Source organism: Eurosta solidaginis, chromosome 1 (assembly GCF_040869045.1).
Source record: "Eurosta solidaginis isolate ZX-2024a chromosome 1, ASM4086904v1, whole genome shotgun sequence".
Lineage (NCBI taxonomy): Eukaryota > Metazoa > Arthropoda > Insecta > Diptera > Tephritidae > Eurosta > Eurosta solidaginis.
In genome coordinates, this window is record NC_090319.1 from 43,035,605 (window position 1) to 43,056,548 (window position 20,944).

At 41.2% G+C, this 20,944-nt stretch overlaps 1 protein-coding gene, 1 long non-coding RNA gene and 1 pseudogene across 6 annotated transcripts in view; all 3 read right to left on the minus strand.

Moving 5' to 3' along the window:
* Positions 1 to 224: 224 nt before the first annotated feature.
* LOC137252430 (uncharacterized) lies at positions 225 to 3,051 on the minus strand. Its single transcript, XR_010953555.1, has 3 exons — positions 782 to 3,051; positions 537 to 720; positions 225 to 473 (listed from the first exon to the last, which is right to left on the minus strand). It is a non-coding gene; the product is annotated as an uncharacterized lncRNA (long non-coding RNA).
* Positions 3,052 to 7,920: 4,869 nt separating this feature from the next.
* Positions 7,921 to 8,938, minus strand: LOC137252453 (uncharacterized; annotated as a pseudogene).
* A 10,267-nt stretch (positions 8,939 to 19,205) lies between these two features.
* The window catches only part of Cdep (Chondrocyte-derived ezrin-like domain containing protein), a 160,136-nt gene continuing 158,397 nt past the window's right edge, over positions 19,206 to 20,944 (minus strand). For all 5 annotated transcript variants that reach the window (XM_067788140.1, XM_067788147.1, XM_067788111.1 and 2 more), the window contains 2 exons: positions 19,638 to 20,082; positions 19,206 to 19,570 (listed from right to left, as the gene is read on the minus strand). In XM_067788140.1, the coding sequence (XP_067644241.1) occupies positions 19,498 to 19,570; positions 19,638 to 20,082 (518 nt within the window). In that variant the 3' untranslated portion in view covers positions 19,206 to 19,497. The remainder of the gene's footprint in view (positions 19,571 to 19,637; positions 20,083 to 20,944) is intronic.

Genomic DNA, 20,944 nt, shown 5'->3' on the forward strand with positions numbered 1-20,944 from the left:
ACGAGGCTCTGGCGACCCCAAGCTCCTCATGGAACTTGGGGGTGGGGAGGGAGGGATGGCCTGAAGGTTTAATGTGGCCATATAAATCGTTCCCGAGATGGTCGGGCCAGCACCTTAATGGTGATGTGTTACCGGAGCGTATCGGATCTGTATCCGACAAAGGACAATCACATCGATAACACTCCCCAAAGCCTTCGGGGAGTAACCTAATCGCTACAACAACAACAACAACAACCAACGAAGAGAAACGTAGCGTAAAAAGGGAGTTCTACGAAAAATATAGGTTTCAGGGTGTAATCATGTTTTATAGTTTTTTTTTAGTAATTTTCATTATTATAACACCCATAAAATTAAAATAAATATTTTAGTAATTTAATTTTAATTTAATTCTTTTAAGCCCTCTTCCAAATGTGTGAAGCCATGTTGCCGATTTCTTCCGCCTCCTGTGGCTGTCTGCCCATACGACTTCCGTCCTAAAACAAAAGCAAACAATGAAATCACATACACTACATGCATACGTATTACAAAAGCATTACTTTTTTCCAGGGAGATGCATCTTTTGTTGGTGGCGCAAGACTATTTAGCTCCTTTGCAATGTTTTCCCAAAATTTGTTAACCTCCTCCTTTGGGCACTTTGTAAAGCCTTGCGCCAATTCAGATTGCTGCTGCAATAGGTCAAGTAAGGGGGAATATTGTTGGCGAGTTGTGACAATTTTTTACCTATTATAACAATAGATTGTAATTTAATTAGTATACATATCACTTTTAATAATATACTTACATTTTATTTGTTTAATATGCCTATTTATTCTGAATTTTTAATGATTTTACTTTTTCCCGCAAGCTGATACGCGTCGTAGAAAATTTGTACGAAACTCTACGATTTGACAGTTCGAGTGTGTTCAGTGAAGGCTTTCTACGAATTTCGAACTTACGATGGATTCAGTAAACGTACTTTCGTAGAATTTACGAAAATCGAGTATACGATAGATTCAAGAATAGGGCTGAATATCTCTTCGTGCCTTATATATATGGGTGTAAATGATGATGGATGTGTTTATGTACTAGAGGTTTACGCCGATCACTTTATCGGCGGCGGCGGCGCGCCGGCGTACGCCGGTGTTCTTACTTTAAAAGCTTGACTTCTATTTAAAAAAATTATACTTAGGAAAGGTTTTGTTTAATGTATTTAAGGAAATCAACGTGTTGGCCATTTCGGAAAGATCCGGGGTTTTTGCATCAAAATCTCGCAGACCGTTCAAACATTTTCAGGAGTAGCTCCTTGCGAAGGGATTGTCCCTCGTTCGCATGCTCCAGAGAGGCTTCGAACCTTCTTTGGAATTGGTACTGCTGCGTCTGCTGAAAAGAAATAGAGATAAATAAAATAGTCACAATTTTGCCTGTATATCTCGTGCAAAGCGTAGTTTCACCTAGGGTTAACTCCTAATAATCGTCGCGAACACAATTTCTTTAAATCATTTGTCGCTCCTTGGCGGTCATACATAGAGGCGACTTAGGGTTGCTATGAATGGTCTATTAATACTCATGACTATCGTGGCACAGGGCGCCGCCAGTTTTTTCGGCTGTTTTTAGGAGCTACAATTTCCGATGTGCGAACAGTAGGAATGCCTACCACCAGTCGCTACCACGTCGCCTGAGCCTCACACCATATGCCAGTACAGAAGCTATAGGACTGCGACTTCGAACTCATACCTTCGTCGACGTCACTTTCCTATAACCTCTAGGTGTAGCTCCGAAGACTTTCCAACGGATGCTTTTGTTGCGCTTTGCTGCCGAGCTACACCTTGAAACGCTAGGGAGTGACTATTCGGCCAAAGATGCCGCCCTCGAAATCATAAGCAGTCTAAGTGGATGTCATTGCGACATGGGTGAAAATCGTATAATCCTCGGCGCATCTACATAATTAAAATTTTACAAGGACCCTGGATAAAATTTTTAAAATGTAGACCAAAGATTGCAGACGTTTGTGTTCACATCATTGATTTCAATAGTCTTCGTTAAATCAAATTTAGAATGAAAGTCGACGGATTTTAAATTGAAAGTTGTTAACTACTGTTTTCCGGCCTTACGATATAGGAGCTCATTATGGATGACCGCGTAGCTTCAGTTTTCAGACAAGTTCGACTGTCCACTACGTTAGGGTAGTATCACACATGGTCATTAGTTCCACTGTCTTGGGAAAGCTTTTTCTTCACCACTTTGAATGTTCTTGCGAAGGACAAAGCCTCACCTGGTAGATATATGTGCCTATGTATTCACAATTGCAAAAGGAGCCGTAACGTGTAGGTGATATTTAAACTTGGTTGATAGGCTATAATCAATGTGATTAACTCCAAGGGACTAGTTTTGGATAGGGCCGCCAACTTTAGGAAATGTCAAACCGGGAGACTTGGGTGTTGAAGGATGAAGTGTGAAAATCAAAATTAACATTTCAGACGCTATTGTATAGTTTCGAAAATAAACAACAGATGTTTGAATGCAAGACTTAGTGATTTTTCAAACCCTTCTCATAAGTACATATATCCTCAACTTAGGTATGAGGTAAGAATAATTTCAAAGGAGTGCTTATGCCCCTAGAATCTACTAAAGGATTTTGCATCACTGATTACTTATTCTTCCAGCTAATCGCAATATAATTTTTTTTTTAAATCGTCACTTTTTTGGGTGATTTGCTTTATTTCACAACTTGAGGACAATTTGAAAACATGTTCGCCTTGGGTCATTTTATTTGAATTCATTGCTCATTATTAATTTTTTGAAAAAAAATATGCAAAGTGATCATAAAAATTTATTATATAACTTTTCTTTTAGTGCTTTGGTTTAATAACTTGGTGAATTGGGTGATGCAAAGTCCATGTTAAGCTGACATCGAAAGCGCATGTTTTTTTAAATAACTTTTGAACAGTTAGAAAGAGTTAAATTTCGCAATAAATTTTCTTATAACTGGCACTGATGCGCATCCGTTGATACCACTTTCGACCATATCCGACCAATTTTCGACATGAAAAATAAATAACCTAAACAGTCTTAAACGAGTAGAAAATATAGTAGGTAACGCGCCGGGCGCCGCGCCGCCACGCCGATATTTTTGACATTCGGCGGCGGCGTGCGAAAAACGACCAAAATCGGCGGCGGCGTTTATCGGCGGCGTATATCTCTATTATGTACACAGTGTGACTCGCTTCAATGTTTTTGTGTTGGGAGTTTATTACTAGTGATCGCAATATTCGTCACAATATTTTTTTTTTAAATTCAAAATTTTCAGAATTGCTTTGCTAAATATATAGTCCAAGCGCATGGTCGCTTGAACTAATATTGCTGAGGAAGAACGTTCGCTTTTCAATAAAGTGTGGAGGAAAGGTAAGAGATCAGGCAAACTAAGAAGAAAAATTTAAGCGATTTATGTGCAAGGCTTTACAAAGCACTAGCCAAAGAACAGAGGGAAATAAGTCTATCAGTTAAGCTCGCAGTACAGAGAAAGAAGCGAGCAAGAGTGGGACCAACCTGGGATACAAGGAGTTGATAAGCGCAATACAAAGCTTTATAGCTTCAAACCCAGTTGTCAACCTCACCTACACGAAGGGGAATCCTGTTACAAATATGAATGTATCATACACATATTTAGCAGACGTGGTTCTGCCGACCCCAAGTTCCTCGGGGTTGGGGGAGGGGTGCGTTATGGCCTAGAAGGTTTAATGCCGTCATATTAATCGTTCTCGAGATGGTGGGGCTAGTACCTTAATGGGGCTTTTTTACCGGAACTATATCCGGCAAAGGACCATCAACACGGTTGCCACTTTGGTCCATTTGAACCAAAAATGGTCCCTTCCAATCCCATTTGGTTCGCTAGTAACTTTTCTTCAGTTTTGGTTCTTTTTAGGCAGTAGCCACAATTTTGGTACTTTTCTCTCTTTTTCAATCAAGTAAAAATTCACAATATTGCCCTAAAAATGATTTTGAATTTACTTCAATAGAACTCTCACCACAATAAATTGCTCAGTTAATAAAATGTACCAGAACAATGACATTGCATCTAGGAGATAATTTAGGCGAGGCATTAAAAACAAAAGTGTTGGCAAACAGATTGGCGCATAGTCATAGTCAACATAAAATAGGTTTTAATTTAGTTGCAGCTTTTTGACATAATTTTCTATGTGACATCTGCCAAAAAAGCTGTAACTAAATTTAAAACCTATTTTATTTTGACTATGACTATGCGCCATTGTCGACTTAAAAAAATCTCTTGTTTTATAATAATAATAGCTAGATATTTCGATTGGTTAGCAAACACTCCGGGGTTTTCAGTGGAGGTTAAACTCCAGTTAAAGTTGACTAGAGTTTAACCCTACACCTTGGGCCGCTTAAGCTGGGAGTACTTACCATTATACTCCACTGTAATGCAGCAATGGACCAAGTCAAGTTTCTACACCAACATATTGTAAGCCGATCGTTGCTCGTTTTTAACGATTGTAATCACTACACGATGTTTATTGGACTGTGGGTACTCCATGGATTACTCTGATATAATGCGGAGCTGGAGTATATGGTCCAGTCCTAGGACATCGCAATGATACCCTGCAAAAATTGGGACTACTCCATGCATGCACCAGTACATCAGAGTAATCCATGGAGTACCCAGTATGACATAATTAACATTGCGATGTCCTGAGACTGGACCATATACTCTAGCTCTGCATTACATCAGATTAATCCATGGAGTACTCCAGTATAGCACAAGGTAATTGGACGATATTTTTTGTATGTATTGTGGTTAATTTTGGAGCACTCGATTGGTCCATAGCGAGTACTCCATACATGCAAGAACAAAGCATTAACGACCGCAACCAGGCTCGGTGCCTCGGGGCAGCTTGAGCGGGCACGTTCCGTGGTCTTAAATCCTAGGAAGCTTCTAGTATTTGCCAAGAGGACAGAGGTATTTTATAACATAGGTCCTGGTTTTTCAGTTTGGTCGTTAAAACAAACTTCTGGTAACACTACGGACTTATTCAGTCTATGTGAGGTCCTCTTGGACCGGACAGTTCAACCTAACGTAAGTGTACTTGACACTCACTTAATTCAAGCATACTGAGAGAGATTATTGAGAGTTTGTGAAGGAATAACTATATTGTAACGAATTTACTGCAATTCAGTTTATTTCAAATCTTCTACTAAGCTTCGAATCACTAAACTGTTGAACAAATAACTCCAATATTCGATAATGCAAAATGGTCTTTATTAGACTACTTTCAAAATAACACTTCTATTGCTCGACAGATAGCGTGCTTAATCAAAACAGATTTTCGCGCCTCTACTGTTGTCGCCTTTTATACTGTCTGGTTTCCTCGTTGCATACTTCTAAGCGCTTCTGTTCTAGAATCTACTAGTTAGTTATCAGCTACAAAATCACCAGCCACAACTACGTTTATAGCTTCTCATATGCGCGTGAGTAATACTTGCACAAATTATTGCCCTCTCTTGTGAGCACCTCAGATAAGATATATGCATATGTTTGTGCGTTGCATGTGCGTTGTGTGTAGACATAATGATTGAATTATTGATGTGCATCAAGTCACTGCTTAGCATCGCTTAGAGATGACATTACCCCTTAGTGTTGCTAATATTCGTAACAATATCAATTTGCCAATGCAAGGCTGAGGACATAGTTGTTGTTGTTGTTGTATTGACGATAAAGACACTCCCCGAAGGTTTTGGGGAGTATTATAGTTGTTGATGGCCAATTGCCGGATATATAGAACCGGTAGGTTCGGGTAACAAAGCACCATTAAGGTACTAGCCCGATTATCTCGGTAACGATTAATATGACCATAAACCTTCTAGGCCATAACAAATTGTATAAGTTGTCACAGTGCTGGAAATGTTTCAAACTGGTAAAATATATGAAAATAGAAATTGCTTCTTGCTTATGTTATAACGAGCACTCTGCCGTGAGCCTGAAACTTTCAGAATTTGTACAAAGAAATTCTATGCATTACTTCTCGTGTGTCACGTCGATATTTAAATCTTTCTCAGTTAGTTCAATGACTTGAAGGAACTTCAGGACTATTGTGGTGTTCAGCCACGACAGGTGATTGAAAACTAAATAGTTTAACTGGAAGTCAGAAATACTTTCCGGAAGGCGATAACTTTATAAATGTAATATATAATTCTATGTATGTATATGTTGATACAAATGGTGTGTCCACTATTCGTCGCAACCGATTCAGCTATATGTTATACACTATGGCCACCAGAGGTTTGTGTCTGGGCTTTTCGGTACAACATGTGGGTCCTCATGGAACTTGGGGGTGGGGAGGGAGGAATTGCCTGAAGGTTTAATGTGGCCATATAAATCATTCCCGAGATGGTCGGGCTATCACCTTAACAGGTTCCCTGTCCCATACAAAAATAACCCCGAAGTGCCCCACGTTCAACGATTTTTTTCAAGATTCGTAATTACGATGGAACAAATATTGAAGGTATAAGGTTTTTAAAGATCATTGTAAAAAAAAATTATACATAAACAACGAAAACAAATTTGTTCATATATGATTCATGAACGCACTCGAACAATTTTTACGCTGTACGTTTTATGAATCAAAAGTTGTATGACAATAAAAACATCTTCAAAATGTTTATAGCTGGTCAAAACCACTAAAATCAAATCGAAGCTAGTGGAATGGTAAATTTTCACCGCTAAGACTTTTCGAAAAGTGTTTATTTCTAATAATAATCGATCCGGTAACTTAGAAAACACAGTTAAGTGAGAATGTCCGTTAGAAATATTTTTCATAGTATATATACATACGTCTCAGTGGAAGTTATTAGTTTACTAATATTTCAAAATATATAAAATGTGTTCCGTAAATAGTTATACTTGGTCATACATTGTATATGTTGGAGCAACTTCCGCCCTGGAGGGCCTTGACAAACTAGGATCAACTGTTGTAAAATTATGCCTACCGCTTTTAAATGAACGAAGGCTTATAATTGCTGACAATTACTACACCAGCCATAGCTTAGCAAAATATCTAAAAGGCCACAATACTGATTTGTGTGGTACACTCCGTAAACATAAAACCAGTTTACCGAAAGAAGTTTTGCTGAAAAAACTAAGGAAAGGAGAAGTTATCGCTCGACAGATGAATAGTTACATCACGGTTCTCAAGTGGCACGACAAACGTGACGTCTTAATGATTTCTACCTGCCACGATAATGAAAAGGTATCGACATTCAACTGGCGCAAAGATGAATCCTTTAAGCCTAAGATGATATTTGATTACAATGACACTAAAAAAGGCATTGATGTGGCAGATCAGCTCAGTTCGTATTATTCCCCTCTGAGAAAAAGTATGACATGGCACAAGAAACTAGCATCTGACCTTCTATTTCAAGCAGCTATTGTAAACACCCGCGTCGTATATAACGAACTAAACAAGAAACAACTTACTATAATACAAATACAGGAAATTATTATTCGTTCTTGGATCGGTGAATTAGCCACCAAAAAACATTCCAGGGGTCACCCATCAAAAATTCTGCCTCAACTTCCCACCTGTAACAAAAATTCCGAAAAATGTTGGAAAACTTATTCGGAAACGATGCTTTACTTGCTATGCAAATATTAGAGCTCCCGCAGGTAATCCACCTCGAGCAATGCAAGTAGATACGGAATGCAAAACATGTAATAAAGCCTATTGTCTATTTTGTTACAATGAAAATCATAAAAAATAACATATTAAAGTGATCTATATGTCATTCAAATGTGAATAAAAACTCTGGTTTTGCCGTACTTGAATATCTCCGCAGGCAATTCATCAGCGCCCACGGCCTTGTTGTTTTTCAATCCGGTTATTTCTATTCTAACTCCATCATAATCGGGCGGGGGGACATATATTCCATCATCATCGATTGCGGGATCGGGTTCGTCATCTCTTCGCGGTGAATCGCTGCCTCTATTTAGGAGAGTAGAGAAGTGTTCCCTCCATAATCTAAGCACTCTCTGGACATCAGTTACAAGATCGCCGTTTTCGTTCCTACAGGAGTTTGCCCCGGTCTTAAAACCTTCCGTCTGTCGCCGTATTTTTTGGTTAAATTTTCGGGCGTTATTCCTGCTGGCTAGCAGCTCAAGCTCCTCGCATTCACACCTTTCTGCTTCTGCTTTTTTCTTCCTGAAAAGGAGTCCCGCTTCCCTTTTCAACTTACCATAGCGTTCACACACTCCTCTTGTTGAGCTCGCTTTTAACGTAGCCCTGTAGGCAGCGTTTTTTCTTTCGGTTGCAACGCGGCATTCTTCACCATACCAGTTGTTTTTTCGTGGCCGCCGGTAACCAATTTGTTCCTCGGCGGCAGTACGAAGTGCTTTGGAGATATGCTCCCACTGCTCCTGTATTCCTTCAGGATGAGTTGTACTCTCAGAGAGCAGGTGTGGGAGTCGAGTTGCGAAATCATTGGCAGTCTGTTATGATTGAAGCTTTTCGACGTCTAGCTTTCCTTGTGTTTTTTGTTCCTTGGTTTTTGCCGCGCTGAGGCGGGTGCGTATTTTTGCTGCAACGAGATAATGGTCAGAGTCGATGTTAGATCTTTGGATCGTGCGCACATCTAAAACACTGGAGGCGTGCCGTCCGTCTACCACAACGTGATCGATCTGATTGCGAGTATTTCGACCCGCAGACAGCCATGTAACTTGATGTATCTTTTCATGCATGCACCTCGTGCTAGATATGACCATGTTTCGAGCACCGGCAAAGTCAATCAGCCTCAGTCCGTTAGGAGAAGTTTCATTGTGTAGGCTGAACTTTCCGACTGTAAGACCAAAAACACCTTCTTTGCCCACCCTGGCGTTAAATTCGCCAAGTACGACTTTTATATCATGACGGGGGCAGCGCTCGTATGTGCGTTCTAATTGTTCAAAAAAGTGTATTCCACCTCATCGTCTTTCTCCTCTGTCGGCGCATGGGCGAAGATGAATGATATACTAAAAAATTTTGCTTTTATTCGGTTAGCGGCGAGACGCTCGTCCACAGGCGTGAACGCCAGAACTTGGCGACAAAGTCTCTCTCCCACCACGAAACCGACGCCGAAATTGCGCTTATTCGTATGGCCACTCCAAAATATGTCACAATTTTTGATCTTCTTTCTTCCTTGCTTCCTCCAACGCATTTCTTGGATGGCGGTTATGTCAGACAGGGCATCAACCAGCCGGGCATCTGCACCAATCCAATTCAGGGAACGGACGTTCTAGGTGAGTGACCTCAATTCATTGTCCTTCAAACGTTTGCCATGGTCGTCATCAATAGAGAGTGTATTTATCCGAGGATTGTTGGTATATTTCATTGGAGTATGGTTTTACGTGGCGGGTCCCAAGCCCAGCGCACAACCCGCTCAGCGGGGGTGAAAATATTACTTGCACGTTTATATAGCGAGCCGCTTGCTTCAAGACAGACTCCCGCTTGCAGCCGCACCTAGAAGTGTACAGACGCTGCCGATGAGATCTCCGCGGCTAGCCCTTAAACCGATTATGTCTGAGTGGCCTAGCCAGGTTGCCTTCTCACTTTAGCTCACCGCTAAACATCCATGGCCGCAACCGACCGGCAGTAGTGAGCTGCTTGAACCGCATGCAAAAGAATCGCTCTGGCCATTCCCAGGTGAATGGCGGTCAGAAACTTTTCCCATTTTCGTGGACTTCTACACACGGTGTGCGACATGTCAAACATTGACAATATTCAGAACCACAGTAGGGATGAATTTTTCTTCTTTGCAGAATTGCATGCAATATGCTAATGAGCTGAATACAATCGAATCCGCAAATATGGCCATGTTTCGTAGCAGATTATAATTTATTAATTTTGATATTGTGAAAATGTCGGGACATAGCATTTCCCGGCGGGACACTTTAAAATTTGTGAAAAATACGGGATGTCCCGGCCAATACGACACATTTGGCAACGCTAACATGTATGTATGTAGTCAAAGCCAATAAGAGATACATAAAATAAAATAAACTATTCGAGACGGCTGTTCGTGAAAAATCTAGACCGTGCGAAAAATAGTTGGGTCGTTTCGTTCTGAACTTGTTCAATTAACCGGGTCTCTCAACTGAACAAGTGAACTAGATCTTCGATTTCGGTTCTATTTGTTCTTTTAGTTCGTTTTATCTAATGTTATTCTTTCTCTCTTCTCGTTCGCGAACATTGTAAATTCATACATATGTACATACGTAGAAATTCACAGTGAGCACGAATGTCGATGATGCAACTTACACTAAAGATATGTGTGGCACTGCTACAAAAAGATATGTGTAGACTATTTATGAAAAACATCTTTTATAAGAAACTAATTATTACATTTATTAAACTTCAAAAGTTCATATTTACAATTTGTGTCTGTACTCTTTCAACTTCCTGCATCTTGCGAAATTTGTAACTTTTTTGAAGTTAATTATACATACATATATATATATATATTATACTTATTTATTCATAACACATTTAAATATACCAACACAAAGCATTGCTGCATACACACCCCCATCTATACTTGCCGACTATTTTCATGGGTGTGAGCAGCAGTGAACAAATGTGCTTGAAAAAAAGGAACTGATGAACAAAAAGAACAACTTGGTCGTTCATCAGAAAAAGAACGAAAGAACCAAATCTCTGAAATGAACGAAAAAGCACAACTCTAGCGAGAAATATGTGTACGAGGCGAACTGAGAGCATAAAAGCAGCGCAGTTCAAGCGATGTTCAATAAGTTTGATTTTAAACCCTATAATTAAAGTACGCGAGTAATCTAATTGTGAAGTACTACTACTAAAGTAGTGTAAATAAAGAATATTGTGCTATGCTGAATATTTAAGTAATTTATTCGACAGTTCAGAGATTCGAACGATAACAGAAGCTGCAAAATAATCAGGAATTTCCAAAAACTCTTTACAGTATGTTCTCTTTATCTAGATCTATTCATTACCAGGATATTTGAGTAACTTTTTTCAAAACTCCTCACTGCACAGTTGTCTATTTGAATAGAAAACATGTAAACTAAAAACAAGCGCACATCTAATGGTAGAGCAGAATTATCTCAGCATATATGTATGTATACTCCACCATGTGCCCTAGGTATGCTGATAGCAGAACAAACTCCAATGTATGTATATATGTATCAATAGCGTTTCTCTGGAAAAAGTGTTACACTTTTCATTCTATTCTAAAAAGCAGGTAACGCTTTTACGGGGTATTTCGTTCTTTGTGAAAATTGTTGCCTGCTCGCAAAGCGTTACCCTGCATAAAACGGCGGTGTGGCAGTGCAACTCTGCTAAACCAGCTGATCGTGATAATTTATTTTCGTAACGTCACATATTTTTAAAGGCTAATTAAACTTCCTTAGCCCTAACGCCATAATCGTAACCATACCCATATCCATAACCATCTCCAAAGTGATCGATTAATGGTGCCTTAAGCTAAGAATCGTGAAAATTTCATAAAAATGAAGAAAACGCAAAAAATTACAAACATATTCCACAAAAAAAGTCCCTTAGTCATAACGTATCCAAAACAGTGAATAAAATCTACAAAAAGTTATTAAATTCACCAACTCAAATATTTTTAGGTTATGGATATGGCGAGAAACCAAAAACCAATTGGTTGGCTATGGTATGGTTATGGCGTTAGCGTTATGGTATGGCACCATTAATCGATTACATTGATTTCCATAAGGTCAATTCGATCAGCTGTTTTATCTGGTTATGGTTATAAGTCACCATTAATTGGCCCTTTAGCGAAGAAAATTGAAATGACGGAAATAATGGCTAATGAATTTTTATTATAGTGCTCCTTTTAATTTTTCCTACAAATTGGCGGGACGGGACCTACTTATTTTATGCCGACTCCGAACGGCGTCTGCAAGGCAGTCGAGTCTTCACCGAGAGCTTTTCATGGCAGAAATACACTCGGAGTGCTTGCCAAACACTGCCGAGGGGCGACCTCGCTTAGAAAAATGTTCTTCTAATTTAAAAACATTGTTTCTAAAATTTTGATGTTGCTTTGCCCAGCGCGTGAACCCAAAATCTTGGGTCTGGTAGGCGGAGCACGCTACCATCACACCACGGCGGCCGCACAAAATTGCCTTTCAAAAAGTTTCTTAAAATTGTAAATAAACGTTTCGAATTTCATTAATAATTTTAAAAACGTATTGAATTTTTCGAACAAGGTTTCGCAATTTTTTTAAATAGTTTTTGTTACGCAATTGATGAAAGTTTTGTAACATAACAACAAAAGTAAACAAAAATTTTTACAAAACATATAAAAAGTTTTTGCTGCTATTTTTTTACTCGCAATTGCATGTGTACGTATGTATTTATATAAGAAAAAAGAATCGACACACATCACCTCTTCGTCGATTTTAAAGCCGCCTTCGAAAGCACAAAAAGGAGTTGCCTATATGCCGCTATGTCTGCATTTGGTTTCTCCGCAAAACTTATACGGCTGTGCAAAATGACGTTGAACAACACCATCAGCTCAGTCAGAATTGGCAAGGATCTCCCCGAACCGTTCGAAACTAAACAAGGTTTCAGACAGGGTGACCCCCTATCGTGCGATTTCTTTAATTTGAAGCTGGAGAAAATTATACTAGCTGCAGAACTTAACTGCTCTGGATCAATATTCTATAAAACCGTCCAATTACTGGCATATGCTGATGACATTGATATCATCGGCCTAAACACCCGCGCTGTTAGTTCTGCTTACTCCAAACTGGAAAAAGAAGTGGTATAGATGGGTTTGATGGTGAATGAGGACAAAACGAAGTACCTGCTGTCATCGAGCAAAGAGTCAGCGCATATGCGCCTTGGCAACCACGCTACTGTTGGCAGCCATAATTTCGAAATACATATGTAGTAAAAGACTTCGTTTATTTGGGAGCCAGCGTCAAAACTAGCAACAATATCAGCTCCGAAATCCATGGAAGAATCATTCGTGCCGACTTTCGACTAGGTAGGCAATTGAAAAATAAAGTCCTCTCTCGGCAAACGATTATCATACTCTACAAGTCACTTATTGTTCCCATGTTGTTGTTGTTGTAGCAATGCTCGCCCCACCTAATAGCCGCGACCGATCACAAATTGTCATCAATATCCTCTAACGGGAGTCCAAGGAAACTTGCCGTTTCAACAGGGGTGGACCATAAGGAAAGGGGCGTTAGAGGCGTTGGTTCCACATTACAATTAAAGAGATGGTTGGTGTCATGTGGGGACACATTGCAAGCGGGGCATACATTTTGTATGTCGGGGTTGATTCTGGATAGGTAAGAGTTTAACCTGTTACAGTATCCAGAACGAAGTTGAGCAAGAGTAACACGCGTTTCCCTGGGGAGTATGCGTTCCTCTTCCGCGAGTTCTGGATATTTTTCTTCAAGTACTGGATTCACCGGGCAATTCCCGACATAAAGGTCCGACGCCTGTCTATGGAGTTCACCAAGGACCTGCTTGTGTTTTTCCGCTTCATACGGCTGGGTTCTCAGGTGCCGTATTTCCTCAAAATGCTCACGGAGATGACTCCTTAGGCCCCTAGGCGGTGCTGGTTCGTCAATCAGATGTCTGTTGGGATGCCCAGGTTTCTGGGTATTCAACAGAAACTGTTTGGTCAGCATCTCATTTCTCTCCCTGATGGGGAGTATTCTCGCCTCATTATGCAGATGGTGTTCTGGGGACATAAGAAGACAACCCGTGGCGATTCTGAGAGCAGTATTTTGGCAGGCCTGTAGTTTCTTCCAGTGGGTGGTTTTTAGGCTTGGCGACCATATGGGTGACGCGTAGCACGTAATCGGCTGGCTAATTGCTTTGTATGTGGTCAAGAGCGTTTCTTTATCTTTTCCCCAGGTACTGCCAGCAAGGGATTTGAGGATTTTATTATGGCTCTGAATTCTTGGAACAATTGCGGTTGCGTCACACCCAAGATTTTGGGGTGTAGGACAGTCGGTAGCGTAGTGCCATCGACGTGGATGTTCAATATGGTCGACATTTGGGGCGTCCATGTTGTAAATAAGGTCGCGGAAGATTTAGTCGGTGACAATGCCAGGTTTCGCGAGGGCGAAAAAACTGGAGAGATCAGGGAGATAGCCGTTTAATGACATTTAGCGCGGAGGTAGTGCTATGGAGTTTTCTGAAGCCATGCTGATGAGGGGCTAGCTGCAAATGTGCTTGGAAATAAGGGAGCAAAATGGCTTCAAACGTCTTTGCCACTGGCGATAGGAGAGATATCGGACGATACGACTCACCCACGTTAGCTGGTTTCCCAAGCTTTAGTAGCGGGACCACCTTGGCCATTTTCCATTTCTCGGGTATGACAAAGGTGGAAAGAGACAGGTTGAAGACATACGCTAAATATTTGAAACCCTCTTTCCCTAGGTTTTTAAGCATCGGCATGGCTATGCCGTCTGGGCCCACTGCTTTGGATGGTTTAGCGCGACCAATGGCGTCCTCAACCTCTCCAGCGGTGATGGTAATTGGTGACGCGCTGAATTTGTGTTTATGTGCGTGTCTATTGGCTCTCCGTCTATCTTTGTCGACCGTAGGATGCATTATATATTGTCGGCAGAAAGCGCTCGCGCATTTTTTCGCATCCGACAGCACCTTATCGCCAAAGGCGATGGAAACTTTGTCTTTGTGCTTAGTCGGATTCGATAGGGACTTTACGGTGGACCAAAGTTTACCTACACCGGTAGAGAGGTTACAACCTCTTAGGTGCTCTTCCCATTTCGCCCGCTTGTGTTCGTCCACAAGCAATCTGATGCGTTGGTTTATATCCCTTATTTGGGGGTCGCCTGGATCAAGCTGTCTTATAAGGTCGCGTTCCCTCGCTAAGCTCGCGGCCTCCGCCGGAAAGTGGGGCCGGATTTCGGGAATTCTCCCGGCGGGAATGAAATGTGCCGAGGCGGATTCAATGACCTTACGGAAGGCACGCTCCCCTTGGCGGGCATCAGTCGGGATAGGGAGGGCAGCAAAGCTGCTGTCTGTTGCAGATTTATATTCTTCCCACTTTCCTTTTTTGAAGTTTATGAAAGTGCGCTTTTCGGTGACGATGAAGTCGGCGGTACGCTCGAACGAAATAAGTATGGGCAGGTGGTCGGATGCCAATGTTACCATCGGCTGCCAGTTGACGCAGTTTACGAGTTCTGCGCTCACGATTGAGATATCTGGCGAGCTATGACAGCTTCCTACCATACGTGTGGGGGCGTCTCCGTTTATTGTGCAGAACGTCGTTTCGTCTATTTAATCCGCCAACATCTCACCCCTACTGTCCGCCCGCAAGTTTGAATGCCATAGCTCGTGATGGGCATTGAAATCGCCTAAGATAATGCGATTGTTGCCAGTGAGTAAGGCCTCGATATTAGGGCGGTATCCACTGGAGCAACAGGTGACAGGAGGGATGTAGATGTTTATGATTTCTAGATTTGCATCGCCTGACCAGCAGATAGGCCTTGACGTTCTAAGACATTGTCCCTGCGGTCGATGCCAGGATCAAATATATAATATTGCACAGAGTGGTGTATAATAAACGCGAGGCCGCCTCCATTTCCGCTCTCGCGGTCTTTCCTGTGGACATTATAACCAGAGCAGGTCTGCAATGCAGATCTTGCTGTGAGTTTAGTCTCTTGAATCGCAGCAATGCGGATGTTGTGGCGCTTCATGAAATCGACTATCTCCGTAATCTTCCCAGTTAGTCCATTACAGTTTACTGCAGAATTCTGAAGTGCATGAGGGGTGACGCCGCCACTCTAGGGGTAAGTGACGGGTGACTACGCCTGGGTTGTGGAAGGCCAGGACGCAATTGCTGTTGTGGCCTTGGGACTGGGCGCCCTTGGGCAAGCATTGGGGTACCCTGATGATTTGGGTTTGAGACCTGGCAACATGGCGCGATGAAACCCGTCGAGGGGTTGCCGTCGCGGAGACCAGAACTTCTAGGAAAGTGGCACCACCCAAGGCAGGAGCTGCATTGAGCGGATGTCGCAAACCTATATATTCTGTGCTGGCAGACGGTGCAAACGGAGGCAGGGACTAAGTCTGTTTCCCTGACCTGCACGATTGCTGCCAGAAAAGAGGGGGGGGGGGGGGGGAGAAAAAGACGGGGGCAGGGGCTGATGCTCAGCATTGCTACCAGCTCTACTACGAAGGTAGTATTTATGAGTGGTATCAGCTGTTTGAGTTGTTGGCGCCGTAGGGCGCGAGTAGCAGCGGGTACTTGTTGTGGCTTGCTGAGCAGCGAAGCTGCTGGAAGGTAGTGGGGATACGCTTAGGCGTAGACTACGGGACGCCCTTGGGCGTGAGCAGCAAGGAGCCACAAAAGATTTATAAAAGTTACGTGGACGTCGGGTTTTGGGATCAAGCCCAGAACAACCTGTCCGACGCAACCATCCCTTGCACGAGACACACTGAACAGAGCATGACCGTCCTAAAAAGATTCTTTTCTGGCAAATGCAGCAAAGCCATTTCTCAGGACCGGGGTCAGGAGACGGACCCGGATTGGGTTCGATACCTTCCCGGAGTAAGAGAATATGTAGCAGTCCTGCTGCAAGGAGCTGCTGGGAGGATGACAATTTGTGGGAGGGACGAAACAAATTAAATGGGGTCACACTGAAATGACAGTCCTTGGTCGGGAAAAATCCCGAGTCGCTCCGGTACATAGAACCGACTGCCTTGGGAAGCGTTATTGTTCCCATCCTGATATATGGTGCAGAAGCATGGACCATGACAACATCAGATGAAGCGGCTCTGGGAGTGTTCGAGAGAAAAGTTCTTCGAAAGATTTATGGACCTCTACGCGTTGGCGATGGCGAATACCGAAGAAGATTTAACGATGAGCTGTACGAGCTATACGCAGACATCAACATAGTCCAGCGAATTAAAATGCAGCGGCTGCGCTGGCTAGGCCATGTTGTGCGAATGAAAGATGACGCTCCGGACAAGAAAGTGTTTCTATCGGAACCCGCCTATGAAAGCAGAGGTAGAGGGCGGCCCCCACTTCGCTGGAAGGACCAGGTGGAAAACGATTTAAACTCCTTTGGTGTGACCAATTGGCAGAGAGAAGGAGCGACTGGCGCGCCTTGTTGGACAGACATAACCGTTTAAACGGTTAAGCGCCAATTAAGTAAGTAAGTAAGTAAGTATTTATCTTTATATATAAAAATCACGTGTCACATTGTTTGTCCGCGATGGACTCCTAAATCAGTGAACCGATTTTGAGATTGTTTTGCACCGCGTGTGTAGTTTGATCTAACTTGAAATATAGGATACGTTATATCTCAGTCTATAGTCGCACTATTATTTTATTGCAAATTTTTTTATTACGTATACGCACCGGCACTAATATTTTCAGGTGTAATTGGTTGGTGTTTAATTAAACAACGTTATTATTAATAAAAAATATTATAGCGAATGATATCAAGTATAGCACATCACCAGGCCCGTCGAGAGGGGGGATGGGGAATTACCCCCGGACTCCGGGTTTCTGAGGGGGCTCGCGATTTAGAAGTACTAAGACTTTTTTTTTAATTCAGGAGAGTTTGTAGTTGTTCAGTTGCTGAGAGCTCTAAACTAATTTTCATTGTGATATTCGATTTAGTCGCATCAACCTGGCAAAACTGATAAATATGCATGCGAAGCCGAAATAGAGACATGAATTAATTATACCCACATACCTATTTACATATGTCCTATTCTATTTGCCTGAAATTTGGTATATAAATTTACCTATATTAGTATTTACGATCCTTTTTTCCGAGAAGTAGACCAGATATGGACTGGGATTAGGATTAGGACTGTGACTGGGACTGGAACGAAAGAGATATACTGAGAGATAGATAGAATGAGACGAAGATGGAGATAGATGAAGCGAAAAAGACGGAGGGAGGAGTGAATAAAAGGATTAGGAAAAAGTGAAGAGGGCGAGGGCAGAGTTAGACGGAAAAAGGTTTTTAAATGTATGCAGATATGCCAAATTTAGGGCAGAACAACGTCTGCCGGGTCTGCTAGTCTATATATATAAAAAGAAGTGTACATTTTGATTGTCACTCCATAACTCGAGAACGGCTCGACAGATTGCCATGAAATTTTTAGGAAAGATACAGGAAGGAGAGATGATGGTTAGTTGATTGAAATCCGAAATCGGTTTAGCCATTCTTGAGTTATGATTTTTTTTTTAGAAAAAATTCAAAATTTGAAAAAAAAAGTTTTCATTTCGGTCCACCCGGGTACCCCTAGAATGTGTTTATACAATATGGATATCAAATGAAAGCTGTTGATGAGTGCTATAGTACAGGATAATTTTCATAAAACTGGGAGGCTAGGGTCTCCCAAAACGTGGACCTGGATACACCTAGAATGTGTTTTTACATTATGGATATCAAATTAAAGCTGTTGATGTGTGCTATAATACAGAGTAAGTTTTACACCCCTGAGTGACTACGGTCTCGAGATATAGGTCAAAAGCATGAACCCGGATACACCTAGAATGTGTTTTTACATTATGGATAGCAAATTAAAGCTGTTGATGTGTGCTATAATACAGAGTAAGTTTTACACCGCTGAGTGACTAGGGTCTCGAGATATAGGCCAAAACATGGACCCGGATACCCCTAGAATGTGTGTGTATTATGGATATCAAATAAAAGCTGTTGATGAGAGCTCTAAAGTTCATTGTGATATTCGATTTAGCCGCATCAACCTGGCAAAACTGATAAATATGCATGCGAAGCCGAAATAAAGACAAAAATTAATAATACCTATTTACATACGTCCTATTCGATTTGCCTGAAATTTCGTATATAAATTCGCCTATATTTGTATTTACGATGCTTTTTTCCGGGAAGTATACCAGAGACGGACTGGGACTGGGATTAGGACTAGGACTGGGACTGAGACTGACACTCGGAGTGGGACTGGAACAAAATACATACCACCCTCTGGGACTGGCAATAAGAGATGAAGAAGAAGGAGAAAAACTTGAGAGAAGAGAAAAGAGAGAAGGAGGCTTAGAAAGAGATAGAATGAGACGAAGATGGAGATGAAGCGAAAAAGACGGAGGCCAGAGCTAGACGGAAAAAGCAGAACAACGTCTGCTGGGCCTGCTAGTATAATATATATATATATAGTTCAACTTAATTAATTTTTCAAAAATTATTGCATAAATGTTAGTTTCGTTAAAATGTTTTATATGTATTATAAAGTGCATACATATTTACTTGTATAAAAGTATTTAGTTTTTTAAATTTAATTTCTCTTTGTTAAGGCAAAAAGCGGAAAAATACTTAAAGGCACTTTTTTAAAGCATGACTGTACCAAATGATATTTGATTTTATTGCTTCGCATTCATCGTTTCAAGGGATTGCGGGTGTAAATGTGTGGCACTCAGGCCTTTGAAACATTTATGTTGATGTCGATATCCCTAGAATCCTTCTAAAGGATTATAAATACATCATGTCAATACTCAGTGAGCAGTAGTCGTATTGATATTTTTAAAATCTTGCGTTTGCGTTGTACTCCTCAGTACTTCAAGCCAGCTGTGTGAAGAGAAAAAAATAATATTGATCTCGAAACTTTTTTTATTTACTCAATTTATTCACTTACCGATTGTATGTGTGCACACTCTCTGCACGAAAGAAGTAAACATGATTTTTAAATGATAATTTAAAAACAAATTCTTTTTGTACAGCATCTTGATGTCCTGGTGGGCCTACCGAATATCCCAACAATGGTAAACTAGCTAAAGCGAATTCATCCTGATAACTTTTGTAGAAATACAAACAGAATGATGTAAAGACGACCCATAATTTTTGCCAACCTGAACTATTTTTAAATTTACGCAACAAATAGCCGGACAGCTGGTTTTCGGCGGATATTAGATGATCCCCTAAACCCACGGTTGCGCCACGATGCCAACAAACGTGTAGAGCAGTGTTGCTGCGCGAGGGTGGCGTTTTGTTTTGTAAATTTTGTTGTTGCTGTTGTTGTAGTTGTTGGGCGGTCAAGCCGTTCGTCAAACCGCACAGATCGAGACCCTCCTCTGATGAACCTGTTCAAAATTAAGTAAATTATAAGAAAAAATTTAAGATTCGTATAGTAATACGAATATTTTTTAAAGACTAATGCTTATGTAAATAGAGATGTACATTAGGGTGGGTCAGTATTTTTTCTCCTTTTGCTATAGTCAAAGCATTGTTCAGGACATCCAAACAGATTGCCTATAAAATTTTAGCCTTTTTCAAGTTTTTATAAAAAGTGTACCAAAACTCTAACCCTTATTAACTAAAACATCAGCTATAGCAGCAGATATTCTTATATAAAATTGAACGGTCTATTAAAAAGGCCAAACACCTTTTTTTTGCTAACTTGACGCGTTCAGTCCAGGGTCTAATAAAGAGAGGAATGGTCACGTAGTAGTGGAATCCTTTGAAGCGCTTCTCGACGAACTTTTCCCATCGGGAGATGATGCAGAGGACCTAGCAGCCAACATTTACGCTACGATCACGGAGCTGGTAAGGTCGGGCTTGCTGACTTATAAGAAGATCGAATGGGCGGTGAAGACTTTTTCAATGTTTAAATCACTGGGTCCAGATGGTATATATATATATAGACTGATAATGGAATGGCTAAGGCTGAATCATGTTCCCAAATCTTGTAGATCTGCTCGTTTCGTTTACTTACCAAATGCGGGAAAGATCAGTCAAGATCATCACATATCCCAAAGACTAAAGACCCATTAGCTCGAAATCATTTCTGCACAAAACCATTTAGAGGCTGAGAGATACATACGTATATCCAATATGGATGAAAAACTGTTTACAACACAACATGCGTACACCAAAAACATGTCGGTACACACGGCACTGTATAGGGTGGTTATAAACATAGAAAAAGCCTTTGAATATAAGGAA